The sequence below is a fragment of the Rhinolophus sinicus genome, linkage group LG07 (assembly GCF_036562045.2).
Source record: "Rhinolophus sinicus isolate RSC01 linkage group LG07, ASM3656204v1, whole genome shotgun sequence".
Lineage (NCBI taxonomy): Eukaryota > Metazoa > Chordata > Mammalia > Chiroptera > Rhinolophidae > Rhinolophus > Rhinolophus sinicus.
In genome coordinates this window covers 106693219-106710795 of record NC_133757.1, presented here as the reverse complement: position 1 = coordinate 106710795, position 17577 = coordinate 106693219, and the positions used below count along the sequence as shown (strand labels likewise).

General features: G+C 40.9%; 1 protein-coding gene across 8 annotated transcripts in view; it reads left to right on the top strand.

The window, feature by feature from the left end:
• Nucleotides 1-17577, top strand: part of DCLK2 (doublecortin like kinase 2) — a 133037-nt gene that overhangs the window by 87714 nt on the left and 27746 nt on the right. For 4 of the 8 annotated variants that reach the window (XR_012498191.1, XR_002136642.2, XM_019722939.2 and 1 more), the window contains 4 exons: nt 708-802; nt 14206-14281; nt 15126-15234; nt 16883-16940. Coding sequence is in view for 6 of the 8 variants with exons in the window: in XM_019722939.2 (XP_019578498.2) it covers nt 708-802; nt 14206-14281; nt 15126-15234; nt 16883-16940 (338 nt within the window). In the remaining 2 variants the exon portion in view is untranslated. The remainder of the gene's footprint in view (nt 1-707; nt 803-14205; nt 14282-15125; nt 15235-16882; nt 16941-17577) is intronic. The other 4 variants (XM_074338453.1, XM_074338451.1, XM_019722962.2 and 1 more) reach the window with 1 other exon arrangement.

The following is a 17577-nucleotide window of genomic DNA, read 5'->3' as shown; positions in this document are numbered from 1 at the left end:
TTAACCCTTCAACCTAAGAAGTGTATGGAAGTTTGTAGGAGGGTGTATTCAAAAAAACCATCAAGATTGCTAAATAAGGGGGGAAATTAGCTGTAAAGACAATGGGAGGAATTAGAAATAACTAGTCTAGGGAAAAATAAAGTTGAAGAGTGTCTTTTATGGCCTCCAAACAAACAAATAGACATTACAAGGAAAATAACCATGAATTTTCCCATTCCATTAAGAATGTCCTTCAGAAATTTACTTGGCTTATGTTGGAATTGATTTGGGAGAACCACAGAATGTCTTGGTTATTCAGGTTGGTATATACCAAGGTAGTGAATGTTGGAGGTTATGGGACAGTCTCCGTAGTAAAGCATTACAAATATAATAGCCATTCATTTTTCTACCCTTACTGATAGGCAGGATTTATGGACAAGTTCTTCTTCACATCCCTAGTTCCATAATGTTTTCTATCTTTGTTTCTGTCACTGCTGGAAAGCTGTTATTGAAAAATAATCCCCGTTTCACTCCTTATTTGTCTGATACCTTGTCTTGAATATAATAATATACATTATTTTTTCTTTTTGCTGATTTGCCATCTGCTTTGAGCTTGAAATGAGTCGAAGCTTCATTGGAACTATGTTGTGCATGTGCGTCGTGTTTTGACACAATCGGGTTGTTTTGTGTTTTAATGATCTCTGTCTCCTTTGTTGTCTCCTGGTCAGTTAACGGAACTCCCAGCAGCCAGCTTTCTACTCCTAAATCTACGAAATCCTCCAGTTCCTCTCCATCTAGCCCAGGAAGCTTCAGAGGATTAAAGGTATGAAATAGCATACGTGGCATGGTTGTGTGATTTTGTTGTTTTGAGCTGTATACTTCAGTAGTTTAATTTGTTCAGGGGCTTGGGTATAGTAACAAATAAAAAATGGAAGACCTGGCTTTGAATCCTGCATCCTCTTTCATCTTGTCATTTTGGCCAATTCAATGAACTCTTCTGAGCTGAAGTGTTCCCTTTTCTAAAATGGGAATATAAGATTGTGGTCAGGATTGAATATAATGAAGTAAAATACTACCAGTAGTAGTTTTCCTGTTATTAGCAAAGTGATTTGCAATGACAAAGCCTTGGAGAACTCTGATTCTTCTTTTAAAAATCTCATTTTGAATCATGGCTTTAATATTGCCGACAGGATTTGACTTTGTGAAAGTCTAAAATAGAGTGGAATACTAGTATAACACTTACATACACAACTAGTAACACAAGAACAATATGTTCATTTTGGTGTTTAACCTAGAAATAAATCTTAGGTTTTGAATGTGATGTCCTGAAAATATAAACAGTAACTTAACATGATTAGCAGTTGGTTTAATAGGCATTTGACCTAATAGGGAGAAGAACGATGAGCAAAACTAAATTTGCAAAATTTCAAGAAACTTGATTTGCTTTAGCTCTCAACAATTTAAATTTATAAGAGAAAATGCACCTGGTGAAATAGCAGTAAATGATTAGGGTGAAAGATGGACAGTTTTCTTCTGTAGAAACAAGCAGATTGTCTTTAGGTAACGAGCTCTAAGAATACTGAAGTAGAAACAATGCCATCCATGTATGTAGGTGTACATTAACTTTCTCTTGGCATGTTTGGTTGACCATGGAAATACCTTCATTAGGAATACATTCTCCAAAATGGGTGGCCTAAACATTTCAGATATCATCTGAGTGGTTTTCTTGACCTAAAGGATTTTGAAATATTTTTCATTAGCAAAATGAATAGTAAGAGCCCCACCACTTTTGAGTGAATGAGGAATGAGAACCTCGAGAACCTGGCAAGCATGGCATCCTGACCCCTTCAGAGCCTTGAGTCCGCGCCTCCCCTCACCCCCACTTATCAAAGGGTTCTATCCTCCACCTGAATCGAAAATTTGCTTGTCCTGCCCTGAGACTATTGTGTCTACCACAGAGTGAACTTGCGTGGTTCCCCTCTAAGTACCTGAGATCAAAAAAGAGAAATAACCCCCCAAAAGGACAGATTGTCTGTTTTTTGTGCCTCCTTGCTCATGTACATTGGCAGGATTTGGACTGAGGCTGGTAGTAAGTGTGGGATTTGGAGTACGTAGCTCTCACCTACCTCTGAGTGCTGGAAGGTTCTTACATTTATAAGAACCAGGGGTTTTCTGAAGTGCTAAATTGGCTTAGGTCAGTTCATAATAGGATTTTAATGGAATTCTTAATTGTCAATTCCAAAAAAGTTATATAAATTAAAATTCACTAATAAACTAAGTGTTTCCAGCTTTCCTTTCCCAACTTATTTTCCCCAGAATAGATGGGAGGTGCACTGTTTTTAATTTGAGTGACTTTCAAGAGAACTAAAGTAAAAATAATTCAAGTTGATTCACTTCTTTTCTAGTTCAAGTTGGTTCATCATTTGTTAAAGTGAAAGCAAGTGGCTCCTAGTTGCTGGTAATTGTTAACCTAGGGCAAACCCGTCAGGCACTTTTCAGGGAGCCACTGCAAAGGTCATTGGGATTTCTCCTCCTGGCCACTGCTCTGGGCAGGCAGGGCTGGGATCCTTGACCCTTGGCCCAGGGCTGCACGTGGCTGAAGGGCAGTTACTTTAGTCCCTGCTTACCCTGGGTCTTGGTCATTTTCCTCTTTGCTATTCATTGGTAACCTGGGCTGCCATCTTTCTTCCTAGTCCATCTTCCATTCCAAACCCAAGATTGTCCCTTTTTGTTGTTGCCACGAGGTCCGTAGCCGCTGCTTAATGCTGAGAGTGTATGCACACTCCTTCCCACACGTGTGCAAATCTCATAAGGTCACTCCCATTTCTGGAGTGAAGATTCATAAAATTTTAAAAGCGTGATAATTTGTATTGTTGCTGAGACATTGGAGTAATTGTTCTCATTATCCTAGGTGTGTGTTAATCATTACAGAAACCCCAGCATTTAGCACACTGAGTTCTAGGGCCCATAGTAAATGCTCAAGGATTCCTTACTGATGCCAGAAGAGATAAAGGGAAATGTTGATAACTGAGATGAAATGAAATGAGACTGTCAGTAAAATGAAGAGCAGGGATCTTTCCAGGACCCTTCACCCCATTCCTCACCATAACCGAGGCCTCTGGGCTTTGCTAACAGCTGTGAGATCCCCTCTGGGTTTTGTTTTTCTCATCTGTAAAATAAGGATGCTTGATTTTTAAATTACTTCTAAAAATGCTAGAATTATAGTTCTTTTAAGATGCCAGAAAACCTACTGAGGAGGCTGGGGAGTCTATTTCTCTTCTTCCCACTTTAAAGCTGGTGTAGAATCACTAAACTTGACATTAAGTATTAGCAGCTAAACAAGTCCCTGCCACACTGGTAAGCTTTTAGGACACAGTGTAAAACATCTCTCCCCCTGCCTATTCCCATGGATCATGCCTTGTGGAAATTTAATCTCATTACAGTTCCCAACAATCGGTGGTATATATTGTTGTTGGGATGAAAACCTGCCTTTGAACTACTGCAACTTAGTCACGTCACTTACTGTACTAAAGACCCTAATTTTGATGTCATTGTAAAGCTCTAGTCAGCATCTGTCCACATTTGTGTTATTTTCTCTCTCCAGTGACATTACCAATGGAGAATTACAGATAATTGCCATGTGTTAGTGCTATGCTTTTTCCTTCCCCTTCATTTAAAATAGCTTATTAAGATCAATTCAGAGGGAATGTCTGACAATGGATGCAGGAACTTTTTACCACTATTTATACTAGTTAGAAGCTTAATGGCTTTGGGGATAGATAATCTTTTTCCAGAGAATCATAGAATTGACAAATACCAGCAAGCCAAGCCAGGAGTTGACACCCACGTCTCTCAAGCTGCCAGGACACAGCTTTGGGAAGATTTTTTATTTTAATTTTTTTCACTTAGCAGAAAATTAAGCCAAGTTAAGTCAAAGAAAGGTAAGCAGAATATGATATTCTGTCATAACCCTGCCCCCACCTTGTGCCAATTTCTGTGTTTTGGTGTTTTGGTGGGAACACTGAAAGAACTGAAAAGGAAAATAGAGTGATGTTATGGTGTTTAATGTCTGACCACAGAGTGTCGGTGGCATTTTTGTTTGCTCATTGGAAAAATGAGGAGGAGTACAAAAGCAGCCCTCCTCTCGCAAAAAGCACTCAGCATTTTCTCAATAAAGCCCTTATGAGGAAGACCACTCTGCTCTGCTCCATGCAAATGCGTTCATAAAAGATGGCGTTTACTGAGGGGCGGGACCAAAGCCAGGAGAGGAAGTAGAGCATTCTTCACATTGTGAATAATTTTTGCAGGATGGGAGTGTAAGAAATACGGTGGTGACCAAGTAGTTAAGGTTCTTTAAACCTAAATCTGAGAGACGTTAGGAAAACTTGAGGGTGAGCTATACTTCAGTTATAATGTTTTCGTTTTGCTAGACAGTTACTTAAAACCATTGAATGTGAAAACTGGGAAGTGGTCTCAGATCTTTTAGTTTAGTCTTCATTTTGTAGAGGAAGAAACTGCGATTCAGAGATATGAAGTGACTTACCCAAGGTCCCAATGGCCAGTTGGGATCTCTGACCCTTTCAGACTCTGAAACTTGTGTGATTGTTATGGAAAAGCTACGCTATGTCAGTCTTTCTGGAGGGTGAGTGCTGGGTGGTTTGCTTGCTGAGTATCTGGCTTTAGATTTGCACAAATGCTCTGAATAAAAAACAGGTTGAGAGATTAGGAAAGGAACAAGGAAGGGAGTGTTGGGAAAAGGGAGAAGGCAATCCTGGAGTGAGGGAGAGCCTGGATGAAGGGGGCTGGAAAGATCGAGAACTCCTGTTGAGAGCGCTTCCTGGGAGACTTAGGGGAAGACAGTGCTAATAGGTATCTAGTGTGAAATGTTCTGTACTGTGTGCCCAGGACTTCTGTCTGACTCCATAAAGCTTTAGTAAAATGACCAAGTTCACAGTAGAGTAGGGTTGTTGGTTTTCTTTGGAAGCTAGCGATGAAGCTGCGGGTTGTCAAGATTGGCATAGGTTGAAAACAGTGTATTCCAGGCCCAGCAAATGCGTGGGTCCATGGATATGAGACGATGTTACACGGCCGGCCTGTGATGGAAACCACACTGTGATAGTATGGTGACACAGCGCACGCCTGCTTGTAACCATTGCCCTCTGGACACAGAGAGAAAGCTAGGCCAGCCTGGTAATCAGATGACTGGAGACAGCACAGACAGACCAAGAAGTCATGAAATGAGATGCTAGGGCCACCTGGCAGCTCCCCATCGGGCCTTTTCCCCAGAACCTAGTCCCTAAGTATTACAACGGGGCTTCACTTTTGTATGGATTTAGGGAATCTGGCTTTCCTAAAGGGCGAGACCACTCACGGTAGTAGTCACCTGGGGAGGAGGCATCGTATCAGGAGGGTGCATAGCTCTTCAGGACTCTTGTTTGTTTTTCTTTGGTCCTCCTTCGTTATTAAAATTTTCTGTGGATGTTTCAATCTGTCCCAGTTACATGAAGGGTAACCGAGACCAATCTTTGGCCCACGTAGGCCAGAGGATCAAGGCAGAGATGGTTCCCCCTAGTGTGCAGTTATAAGGAAGCAAGCCTTGAAGAATGAAGCCCAGAGCTCCCTCCATGCTCCGCGGCCTCCTCCATGTGGAGACAGACACAAGATTGTGTGGTGTTTTGAAGTTTGGAGGTCAGACACCATCATTTCCTTAATAGCATAGTAGTCACATGAATCAGCCCAGTTCAACATGGGAAGAGACTATATAAAAGTGTGAAAATCAGGAGGTGAGGCTCCTGGGAACCATTTTGGAGGCTGGTGACCCCACCCCTTCTCTCTGCTTTCATCTCTTTCTCAGCCACTCAAAGTTTCTTTCTTAGGCTGCCCCTGCTCCCTCAATGGCTTTCTGTACAATGTCCTTTTTGAGGGTCATAAAACTCTGTCTCCCCATCAATTTTTATTGCTTTGTTCTTCCCAGTCCTTTTGTTCTCCAGACCCATCACTCCCTGCCCATTCTTTTCTCCCCCCTTCAAATCCTAGAATCCCACCTCCACTGACGTTTTCTACTCTTAATCCCCGTCTTCCTGACCCTCTATTTCCTCTTTGACCTCAGCCCATGATCTCCTGTTTCTTCTGCCCAATCTCCTCCGAGTCCCTTCGATCTAGCTGATAACTTTCCCTATGGGAATATTTACTGTGCTTAAAGCACAGCTTTTCTTTGGGACAGATAGGCAAGAAAGAGTCCTAAATGTGTCATCAGCTGCCAGATGGATGAAGAAAGCATTTCCCTGAGATTTAATTCATCATCCATGTCCCAATTTAAGACTTTCAAGGCTGTAGTAACTTAAAGTTTCAGAGTCAGGGCCACATCTGTGGGCACTGAGGGATAAAATGTCTCACATTTTGATGCAGAAGTGTACGCCCAGAGGCTGTCTTCCAGGAGCATACTTGTTGGTTGAAAGAAGAAACAAAAAAGTACGTTTGGAACATTATCCAACATCTTGAGATTATAAACTGTCTGATGTGCTGATATTTTATCTGATGATGTCTCCTGGGTCTGCTAGTGCTGAAAGATTTTCCAGATTTGTGAAGTGTGATGAAAGGGCTGGTAGTATCTCATACTGATTGGCAGAGCTAAAATGTAGCTCTTTGACCTTCTGAACTTCAAAACTTCTTTTCGAAGCTGTGAAATGTAAATCCACAGTAGCTGCTGACCTTAGACGTTTTTTGCTTTTCCCTGGAGCTTTGGCTTTTCTTTGGTATTTAAAACTAGTTAATAATCTTCAGTACTAAGAGACTGACTACTTTTATATCCTTTTTATTACCCCAGAAATGGTCGGTGGTGGCTTCATCTTTGAATGTGATTAATTTTATTGACATAAACAAACAACAAAGGGACTAAGCAGTTTTGAAGACTTCAGTGCCCTAACAAACTAAATCATCTTAATGAGTCTTAGATGCTGAGGACAGTGCTTTTTGCACGTTGTAGCTGCTCAGTAAATAGGTGCATTTGGTGGGTAAGTGACTCAAGGGGCTGATGCACACCTTTGTGGGGATGGAGGGAGTTTGCTAAGCAAATCAGTGTATAAATAGGATCAGTTGTAGAAACCTTATTTGAATATGACCCACAGACATTCATCTTCAGTGCCCCCTTATTCATGAAAGTGGTAGTATCAAGAAATTCTTCTTTGTATTGTGTTAGAAATAATTGGATGCACTTGGGACTTACGAGCTAGCTTATCGTAGTGAACCGGCCTGTGCCGGTAACACACTGGTAGCCTCCATAGTTGGAACTGAAGAGACAGGCACCTTTCCCACCACCCTGGTGTCCTAAAAATCATTGATACCTCACAGTGAAAGCATGTAGATATTTTTAGGAGGTAGACATGGCCATACCACTTATTTGTTGCTGAAAATCCAATAAGCCAACGCTTTGCTTGAAAGGCTTACTCGTAGGGATGTGCTGAAATGCTGTGTTGGTTTTGCCAGGTCACGTACTCAACTGGGGTGGCAGCAATACTCAGGGGAACAGAAAGGCACAAGTCAGCAGGTTGCACACGGCCCCGTGCATAGACTGCTGAGCTGGCTGCTATCTTAAGCCTTGTACATGCACAGGGAGTGGCTTCTGGTTATCACTGTTCACCACCATTAACCAATCATGAGTCTCAAGGGCCAAATTTTGCCAAATGAAACCAAGTCTAAGGTATGGCTACAGATAAGACCACTTTGTGTGCTATCAACCCTTAGGTGCGGATTCAGATTCATTGTTCACATATCTCACTATTAAAGCTGAAGTATTCCAGAGTAAATGATCACAAATCTAATATAAAGGTGATAAAGCTTTCTGTTTTTAAATGCCTGTCTAATTCAGCATTTGTCGTAATTTATACTTTCCTTCTTATGAGTGGAATTGATGTTTCTGAGATATATATGTATACATATGTATATATGTACACATATGTACATATGTATACATATATATGTAGCTATATGCATATATATGTGTGTATCTATGTATAATTTTTAACCACAAAAATCATAATGGAAGCAAATCTAGCTACAGTGACTATCTAGTATACTGATTTAAAAAAAAATCTTCAGTATATTTCAGAGGTCTTTTAAAAGAAAAATTTAAGCTTTAAGCTCTCTTTATATGAGGAAAGGCTGTGAATTTGTTTATTAATTTGTATATTATATGACTAAATTACGGGAGTGTGACTATAGTTCTGTGATCTGAAAGCAGGCTCTAAATACACCATGGTTGATCAGTGAGTCTGGTATTGGGTAGCATCCCTTAGTTAATTTCAGAGCCTTGAAAGACTTCCCTCTTCCTGGTCTTAGAAAGGGGAGAGTGTGAGACTAGCCCAATAGTTCCTGGGCTCTCTGGAGTCAGACCTGGGTTTAAATTTTGACTCCACATTTGCTGTGGCATTTGTGCAAGTTATGCAACCTCTCTGAGTTCTTGTTTATTTTTTCCCCCCACAAATCAATGGAGATGATAATATTTAATTCATAAGATATAAAGTATGCATTTTAGGATGTGTCATAGAGTAGGTATTCAGTAAATTGTAATGAGTGTTGTCTTCCCTTTTCTTATAAAGATAAATTTGTTCTTTGGCTATAATTGACTTGCAATGCTAAGATTATTGGATGAATGACAGAGCAAACTTGAATTAAGGTAGCTGAACAGTTAATCACAGTTGCTGCCAGAAACTTCCTCCATAGAGGTTCTTACCCTTGGCTATACATTAGATCTTCTATACAGCTTTAAAAATACTGAGTCCTGGGCCCTACACCCAACCTGGCAATAGAATTTTTCAAATCTTTTCAGTATGTACAACCTTTCCTAATGTACAACCAAGGACAGAGAACTGCTTTATAGCAACAACAATCATGTGAGGATTTTTCTGTTCCTGAGTTTAAAAGTATACAAATTATGTTGGAGGAAAAGCTTTCCCATCAAAGTTCCTATAGACCTGGGGTTTGCCTCTGACCCGATTTGGCCCGGTGCCTGTTTTTCTAAATAAAGTTTTATTGGAACACAACCATGCTCATTTGTTTATATATGGTCTGTGGCTGCTTTCATGTTACAACAGCAGATTTGAGTAGTTGTGGCAGGGACCATATGACCCACAAAGGCTAAAACATTCCTCTCCAGCCCTTTACAGAAAATCTGTTTGACCCTGCAGTAGGCCACTTAAAAATTGAATCATAGTTGTATTTTCAAAGTTGTATTCAGGAAAGTCAACTCACTACCTGAGAGTATCTCCCAGATTCTATTCAAGTTGTTCCTTTCATGGAAAATCTAACTAGTATCCATCAGTGTCTTCAGAAGTCACCAGCAATATACTATAATGCATTGATATAGCCATTTTTGTTACTTCTTGAAGGAATTGCCTATTTCTGAACAAAATGCCACACATTTTTAGTGTCTGTACTTAGCGTTTCTCTTTAAATTTTATTTTGTAGACATTGTAAAAATCCACTTATCAAAGAAATTTAACATAGGACACTTTTAACTTTTCACTTCCTGGCTAAAAGTGGACACTGTTACCTTTTATCAAATGTACTCAGTTAGCCATGAATGCCTTTTTAAATGATGCTAGCTGTTGAAAACACTTTATAGCATTTTCTGCTCTGTTTTCAAGACCTTTTTTTTTTTTTTTTTTTTAGTTCTTAGCAGCATCGGGTTCTTGTGCCCTTCCCTTCCTTGCTTACTCAGAAATATGGAGCTGCTGCCAGAGGAGCGGGTGGGTGGGGCAGCTGTGCAGAAGTCTGAGGACATGCTCAGCAATAGCTCCACAGTCTTTTTATCACCTTCTCTCCTTGACCAATCAGGACCTTGCCAGGAAGTATGTCCCCCTCTTCTCCCCGCCCCTGCACACAATCGCATCTTTTTGAGCCACTTAGTGAGTATGGAAGCTCTCTTGAAAGAGCCCAGACGCTGTCATGCATTTATGCTTTACTGAGGAGGACGTCACTAACGAGCAGTGTCTAGGCACTTTCTTTATGCACTCTCAGCATCAGAGTTGCTGATCACAGCATGAAAGCTCATTAGCATTTTCAGAGATTTTAATAACAGTTCTTAGACAATAGAAATGGGACAGGTTTCATCAGGAATGCCAAATGTGAATCTCTCTGGTGCTAATTCAATCCTTGCTTCACTAAGAGAATTATTCTCCTGCAAGGGACAGGGAAATACATAAATTGTGCCTGGTAAACGGAGAGAATTTCGTAGTCATGGCGTTCTCCCCTGGGTTTTCATTGCTTTGTCTGCACGTCTCCCAGGGCACTGGGAACACTGCTTTACAGTTCATAATAGCTGCTTCACATTTGCCAGGGATCTGTCCAGAGATCTCGGTGAATACTTTTCTTGTACCCTTGGAGCGCTGAGCTTCATTCCTGGGAGGTCAAATGACCTGAATCACTCACTAGCTGTGTGAGGCAAGCGTACAAGTGCAGATTGGTGCCTTTGCAAAATGGCTCCCCCTCGCTGGTCTCAGAGTTGTTTGTAACCATCAGAACCTTAGGAACCATAGTCTGGAATGTAGAGGTTTACCGGATGGGTTTTAAGTACACACATATGCCTCCTCTTATCATTGTAAGCTTCCTGCGGTAATGAGCCTGTCCCTTCACCTTTGTATCCTCTAGAAATGCAGCACAGGTTGTTGGTGAGGGTAGAAAGGAAAACTGTCCCTGTGTCTGCTCATGTCCCTGTCTATTATGCTGTGCTGGAATAAAATGATTCCCCTTATTTGTTCAGGTTTTCCACTTCTTCATGAAAGCTTTGTTTTTGATTAAAGGAACATATTTGGATAGGTAATTAGATGTAAGTCATTCCTGTTATTTCAGTATAGATTTTATTGAAAAAATGCTTGAGGTTTAACGCTTTTTTAAAAATCATTTGAGAGTTTTGAAAATATCCTTGCCATCATTTTTTGCTAAGAAAGCTGCATTTCCTGGTGACAGTGAACCCTTTGTCAGGTACACATGAAATAGCCTTTCCCTGTGGCCTTGCACCCTGGCCGTTTCCTGGGGCCATGCTCTCCTCTGAGGTTCAAGGCTTCAGCCCAGTTGCCGCTCTCTTTTAGTGGCCAAGGAACCCACACCCCTACCGACCCTGTCTCCTGGTCTCTTTCCTTGCTCTTTGTACCTCTGAATCCCAACACAAACTGGGTTTGTAATTGTTGGCCTGTACATGGAATCAGGATAGGTGGGAGTGGGGCTTAATCAAAATAAACATTGGGAGCATTACAGTGGGTCACAGGAACTCAACCCTATGAGGAATCATCCTTCCATGTGAAAATGTACAAGGAGGTAAAAATGCCTTTTTTTTTTTAACCCCTTCCCAGACTTCCTTCTTTGCGAGCCCTTGAGTCAGGCAGAACACTGGCACTTACTCAAATTAGCCCAAGAAAGGGACTTGTTAGAAGACTGCCACCATGTCTGGAAAAGCTGAGCAAGAGGCTTGGGGTAGGGCGGCACAAAGCCAGGTAGATCTTAGGACCTCAGCAGTGGGCCTGAGACCTGCACACTGCACACGTCTCCAGGCTAAGTGTTGGGAGGTGACCAGCCAGCTGCCACCTGAAGGTGTGGGGCGGCCCCGTACTGGGCTGTGGGATTTAGATCTGCAGGTGAGCTGGTCACAATCCATTGTTGTCCCTGGGAACTGACAGTCCACCTCCCCACCAGCCATCTCGGGGCGAGCCATGATCAAAAGGGATCTTCCCATTTATCTTTTAAGACACCACTTTCCAAAAAAATGGGACTCCTCTCATCTTTACTGCTTTAAGAATTTGGCTATGAATTTAATTTGGATCTCATGTTCCCTTGACTAGCAATTGTCAGTCTAGGAAGGGTTGGATTAGAAGAAGAACAGACTTGGAATGGATTATTTAAAAAAGATCTCTTCTAGCCATTGTATTTTGAATTCAGCAATTCAAAAACAGTTGTGAGTCACTCATGGCAAGGCTCTATGTTAGACGTTTTAAGGAAAGATATGAATAACTAATGCTGTGTTAGTGTTACATGTCAGCAACTGTGCTAAATGATTTTACATGTATGAGCTCATTTTAAGTCTTGAGCAAATCTCTGAGCTGGGTGCTGCTTCTGTCTCCTATATTCAGAGTTAAAAATAAGACTTGGAAAGTTTAAGTAACTTCTCAAAAAAAAAAAGATTGTTTCAATTAATGTAAGTGTAAAATACATGGAAAATGTTAAGTGGTGGGAAACAAGTTGTGCATACAGGTAGGGGACAAATCATGGCCTGAATGACATACTGGAGATTTGGGGGTTATTCTGCTAGTAACGGGGACTGAGTGAGGTTTTTGGATCCTCGGGCTGATATCAGAACTATCCCTATGGAAGTGTCTCTGGCAATTATGCATGCAGTGGGTGAGACTGAATGTAACTGAAGAGTCTCTGATGAGGTGCCAAGAGAAACCCCAGGAGGGCCCGGGAGCTGTGGAAACGATGACAGAGTAGAGAATGTTGTGGTTTTCTTTTCTGCTTCCCTTTAAGTCCCCTCTGTGGGCCTTGGTTTCAAACAGCCTAGCTTGTAAACCTTCTAGCATCGACTCCTGCTTATATTGGAGTTGCCTTGATTTCAGTGGCAATAAACAAACAAGCAAGCAAATGAAAATGCTCAATTTTGAGAAACTGTCCACCAATTATCTTGTATAGTGAGGAAGCAAAGTGATTTAATTCTAGGGAGCCAGGGGTTCAGCTGAGTGCAGCATTTCCATCAGGCTGAGGGTGGCCAGGAAGGTACCCACACACCCACTCATGTTCCTACACAGCTACTCGCCAGGTCAGACTGAAGGAGACAAAAACCTGTGAGAAGTGGGTTTGCCACACAGGACAGGAGCTGATTCCGTGTATCTCAGCACTGCATTCCCGTGGCCTTGGGTTTCCTACCAGGACACACTGCTGCTGGTTTTCTTTGGACGTGGAATCTGAGAAAACAGCCCAATTTTTACATGTATCGTATTCTTGAGGCTCATGTGTAATTCCCGGAGCACTTCTGGATGATCCTGGTCAGAGGAATGTTTGTAAGTATTGGGCTGTCCTGGGTTTTGAACCAAACTCAGCATCTGTGAAGTTCTCTACTTCATGAGAAAAGAATGGACCCAGTGTCTCCGACTTGTGGGCACTCTGGGAAGGGCGGTTCCCTGCCCTGGACCTGCGTCATTTGTGCTTTCATATGGCAAGTATGATTGAGTACTGTTTCCAGACACCATGCTGCATATGGGGCATGCAGTAACGAAGATGGCACAGCCATTGTGGGGCAGAAGCTACCAGGGTAATTTCGGCACAGAAGCAAGTGTGTAAGAACACCAGTACGAAAAACGTTGACGATGCTTCTTAATATTTGGTAGGTCCTTTGACCTTGTAAGCGCCTGAAAGGAATAATTGGAAGGAAGAAAGGATATTAAAGATCAAAGAGAAGAGTTTGAGTTTGAAAGCCTAGGAGCCCTTGGTGATTAAAAAAAAATTATGTAAGCCTACAGAATAATACACTTAATATGAATAATATTCATAATATGAATTTTTCAGTTTGCTTAAGAACTGGAGATATTACTGTGTTAGAAAGGGAGCTTCAGCTTTTTGTTAAGTTTTAACCTACCTCTTAGTTTTGTCTTTTATTTCCCTCTGGTTCCTAGTAATGAAAATCCTCATGATGCTCAAGAGGCATTCCTGCTGTCTGAGGGTCTGTAGAGACGAGGGTTGAGCCAGGGCTGCATTCAACCCTGAATCCACAGGAGGATGTGGAAGGTGATGCAGGCTGGGGCTGGGGCTGGAGTTCTGAGAAGGGTGTAACCTTAGCAGGGACCCCTTGCAGTCAGCCCCAGAGCTGGCTGTGGTGATCTGGCGACTCATTGCTGAGTTTTTGGAGTGATCTGTGGTTCTGAGCTTTATTTTGCCAGTCATAGTACCGTGTACCGCTGTGATGCCGTGGAGTCCCTTTATTTCATTGAGGTCAAAAGTTAACACAATACCAAAGAGAGTAACACACTGTCAATTTTCTTGATATCTAATCCTAATTGAAAATATTACATCTAAGGAAAAAAATGCATTAATGTGGTGTATATAGGGAGAAAGGTGGGATGAAACAAAAGGCATTATTGCCTCTATTTCTGTATCATTATGTTTTTATATTCTTTAAGCATTTTCATTATATAAAGATTTGTAAATTTTTCCTGATAAATTATGGTCACTCTCCTCTTTCAGCAGATTTCTGCACATGGCAGATCGTCCTCCAACATAAATGGTGGACCTGAACTTGATCGTTGCATGAGTCCTGAAGGTATTTCTCAATGTGATGATTACGGTTATAAAAGAAGCCATCTGTGTAAATGCAGTGGCCACCCAGAATCCACTTGTGCTAAATTACGATCTTTGTAAACAGGAATGTGGTCATGTCACTAATTCACCTTTTATCCTTAGTAGACGGATCATGTCAAGATACGAGTATATAAAACCTCATTGTTAAGTAAGCTCTCCCAATTTCAAATCTTAGAATTGGGTTTCCTTCATTTTTCCTTAGGGTCAATCTTCTCACACTTCCTAAGTGTAGACTTTCCTTTCTCTCAGTTAACAGAAGTGTATTTCTTTATTTGAGGTCTGCCATGTACTGGGCACTGGGGATGCACCGTGAGAAGTAGTTGATCTTAACCACTTCCTCCCCCCACCCCTACCGCCACCACCTTTTTGAGAAGACTTTGAGCCAGGAATTAGTCTTAAGAAGGCATCCTAGCTGGCTAGACTTTTCTTGACTAGAAAAGCGTGAAGAGAAATTTTCTAAAATTAAATCCTAACATCATCCCTTTCTTCTTTCTCAAGAGTTAACAAAAAAAGTTTAAAGTTTTAGTTAGACTTCTGTTTTTACCCAAAGCCAATCACTTATTTTAACTGATATTTCAGGGATTTGTTGTGTTTATTGATTGTGTTGGTTTCTGATTCCAACCAACAAGATCAAAAGAAAATTGGTGATTCTGGGGTTCTATTCAGGAAATCTGCTCAGAGACTTTCCTTAGTTTCACCATAGATGTACAAATAAATGCATTACAATTTATTATTTTACAAGTGTGTAGGAATCAAAATGGATTGTTGCTGTGTTATTTCAGCTTTGCATTTATACTTCTTTGCAGGCGTGAATGGAAACAGGTGCTCTGAGTCATCGACTCTTCTTGAGAAGTACAAAATTGGAAAGGTTATTGGCGATGGCAATTTTGCAGTAGTCAAAGAGTGCATGGACAGGTGAGTGGATAGTGAGAGTAATCGTTTGTTCACCTACACATACATTTCTCCCTTGGAGTTCATTCTAATCTGAGTGAACCCAAGGCCTTCTGAAAGGGTCTACCCGTGGGACCAGCTGTTTGGCATGCCCAGAAGCAACTTGACAAGGAAAAATGTATGTATATACATAGAGTATAAACCTGCTTTGTATTTGGACCAAGCACTATGTTAGGTCTTGTCCATGAACCAGAGAAAAACGGGAAAAATAAGATTAATTTTTTAAAAATCTCCCATAGCACTTACCTGTGCCAGGCACCGTTCTGAGTGCTTTACTTGGATTAATTAATTATCCCCCCAATAACCCTCTTAGTTAATACTTAATTGCATATACCAGTAGTTCAGGATCCATGAGCTCTGACTCCATTTAAGATCAGTGTCTTAAACTGTTGCCTATATTAAAATTACAGTTTTGCCTAGCTTTATTTTGTTTCAAGTCCGAAATTCCCAAATGGTAAGAAATCCATTCTTTCAAATTCCAGGCCTTTTGTCAACAATATTAGAACTGGAAATGACTCAGATTAGAGTCTTTGTGTTTATATGCTGCTTTTCTGCCTGTTCTCCGTGGTCGTCTTTATTCTTTGTGGGGAATTTTCCAGAAAGTTCTGGTAACTCCAGTTTTCCCATTCTGCTACATGGACACTGAGGCTTTAGTGTTCCTTTTATTGGTGCACAAATAGGTCCCTGTCCTCCAAGCCCTTCTGCTTAACTCTGGTACACAGATTGCCGCCCAAGTAACAAATTCAGCATCTAAAATATGACTTCTAAAGACTCATTAGAAATCTAAGGCAGGGTTTGGTTTATGTTATGGGGAAGCAATTTAAATAAAAGTTATTTTTCCAAGGTCGGCCTCATCAGTGTGTACTATGACCACCTGGCAAAACCAGCTGTGTTGGAGAGAACTAATATGTTCCGAAAATACTGCAGTGTTCTTTGTTGAACTGTTTTCTTATACTAAAAGATTTGTGGGGTTTTTTGGCATGTTCTGGATAAAATATGTTAAAGGTGACTGAATGTTCAAAAACAACATCAAGAGTCTTGTGTCCAAGTAAATGATCTCTCTAGTTCCAGATACGGTCATTTGAAGGATGAGATGGCACCAGATGGAATTTTGGCTGAATTATAGATACTGAACGTCTAGGAACTTTCCAGTTTTGAATTACAGACTAATTAGTGACTAATGGATTAATGTAAAGACATATTGATAATAGGAAATTTTCTGTTGCTTTGATTCATTTTTCTTAATTTTATTCTGCCTTCTACGAGATTTGTTGTGTTTATAGGTTATGTTGGTTTAAGTCTAGGTTTGGGATTTATGTATGGGAAAAATATTTTCTTGTCCAGGTCTGATACTACAGATTTTAAGTACTTTGAATATGTCAGCTATGTAATATTATAATTATTAATATTTATAAAAGGAGATTAACAGTATGGCTTTGGATTTTTTTTTTTCTTTTTTGATATCTTTCCCCCTGACCCCACTCAGCATTGTCTCCATGTAAAAGAACAAGCCAGGCTTTCTTCCTTGAGTGTGTGCTGTAGAGGCAATCAGGAATGATGATGGCATCTGTGAGTTATGTCTTTAAATGGCCTTCCTCTGATTGTTCCGTAGGTCCACTGGAAAGGAGTTTGCCCTAAAGATTATAGACAAAGCCAAGTGTTGTGGAAAGGTACAGTACACATAACTGCTTTGAAATGGAAAACCTTGGTGAGATGTTTATTGTGCTGAATGAATTTAAGTGGGGATTTGACAACACCGTAACAAGAATAGACCTTTGATAATAATGGGGGAAACACTATCAAGCTTTTAGTTTTCTGCTGCCATTTTTCAGAAACCTTAAGTCTAAAACAGTAAATGGATTTGATCTTGGTCCTAACTATCAAAAACAAAAGTTCTCTTCTCTGGGAAATGCCTATTTCACAACCTAGCAACATACGAAAGGTTTATCAAGAGCTGTGAGGAATCTGAGACTTTACCCTATTTTCAAACTAGCAAGTTAGCCTTCCAGCTTTATAGATTCTGGCAGAAGATACAAGATGCCTGTGTCAGACACAAATCTCTTTATTATTCATGGCACAGCAGTTAGCATGAGGTCCATGTTTGTATTGGTTGTCCTGTAACTCCCCAATCCCACAGGAAGTGATCTGAAAGGCCCAGCTGGATGCCGTGCACACAGTAGGTTTGTGTCCCTTTGGAGGAGCCCCAAGCTTACAAAACCCCCAATCTTATCAGGGGGCTGCTAGCAGCATACCTGCCCAACTTTTGCCCCAGAGGAGAACATTATTTTTATTCTCATGGCAGGAAAC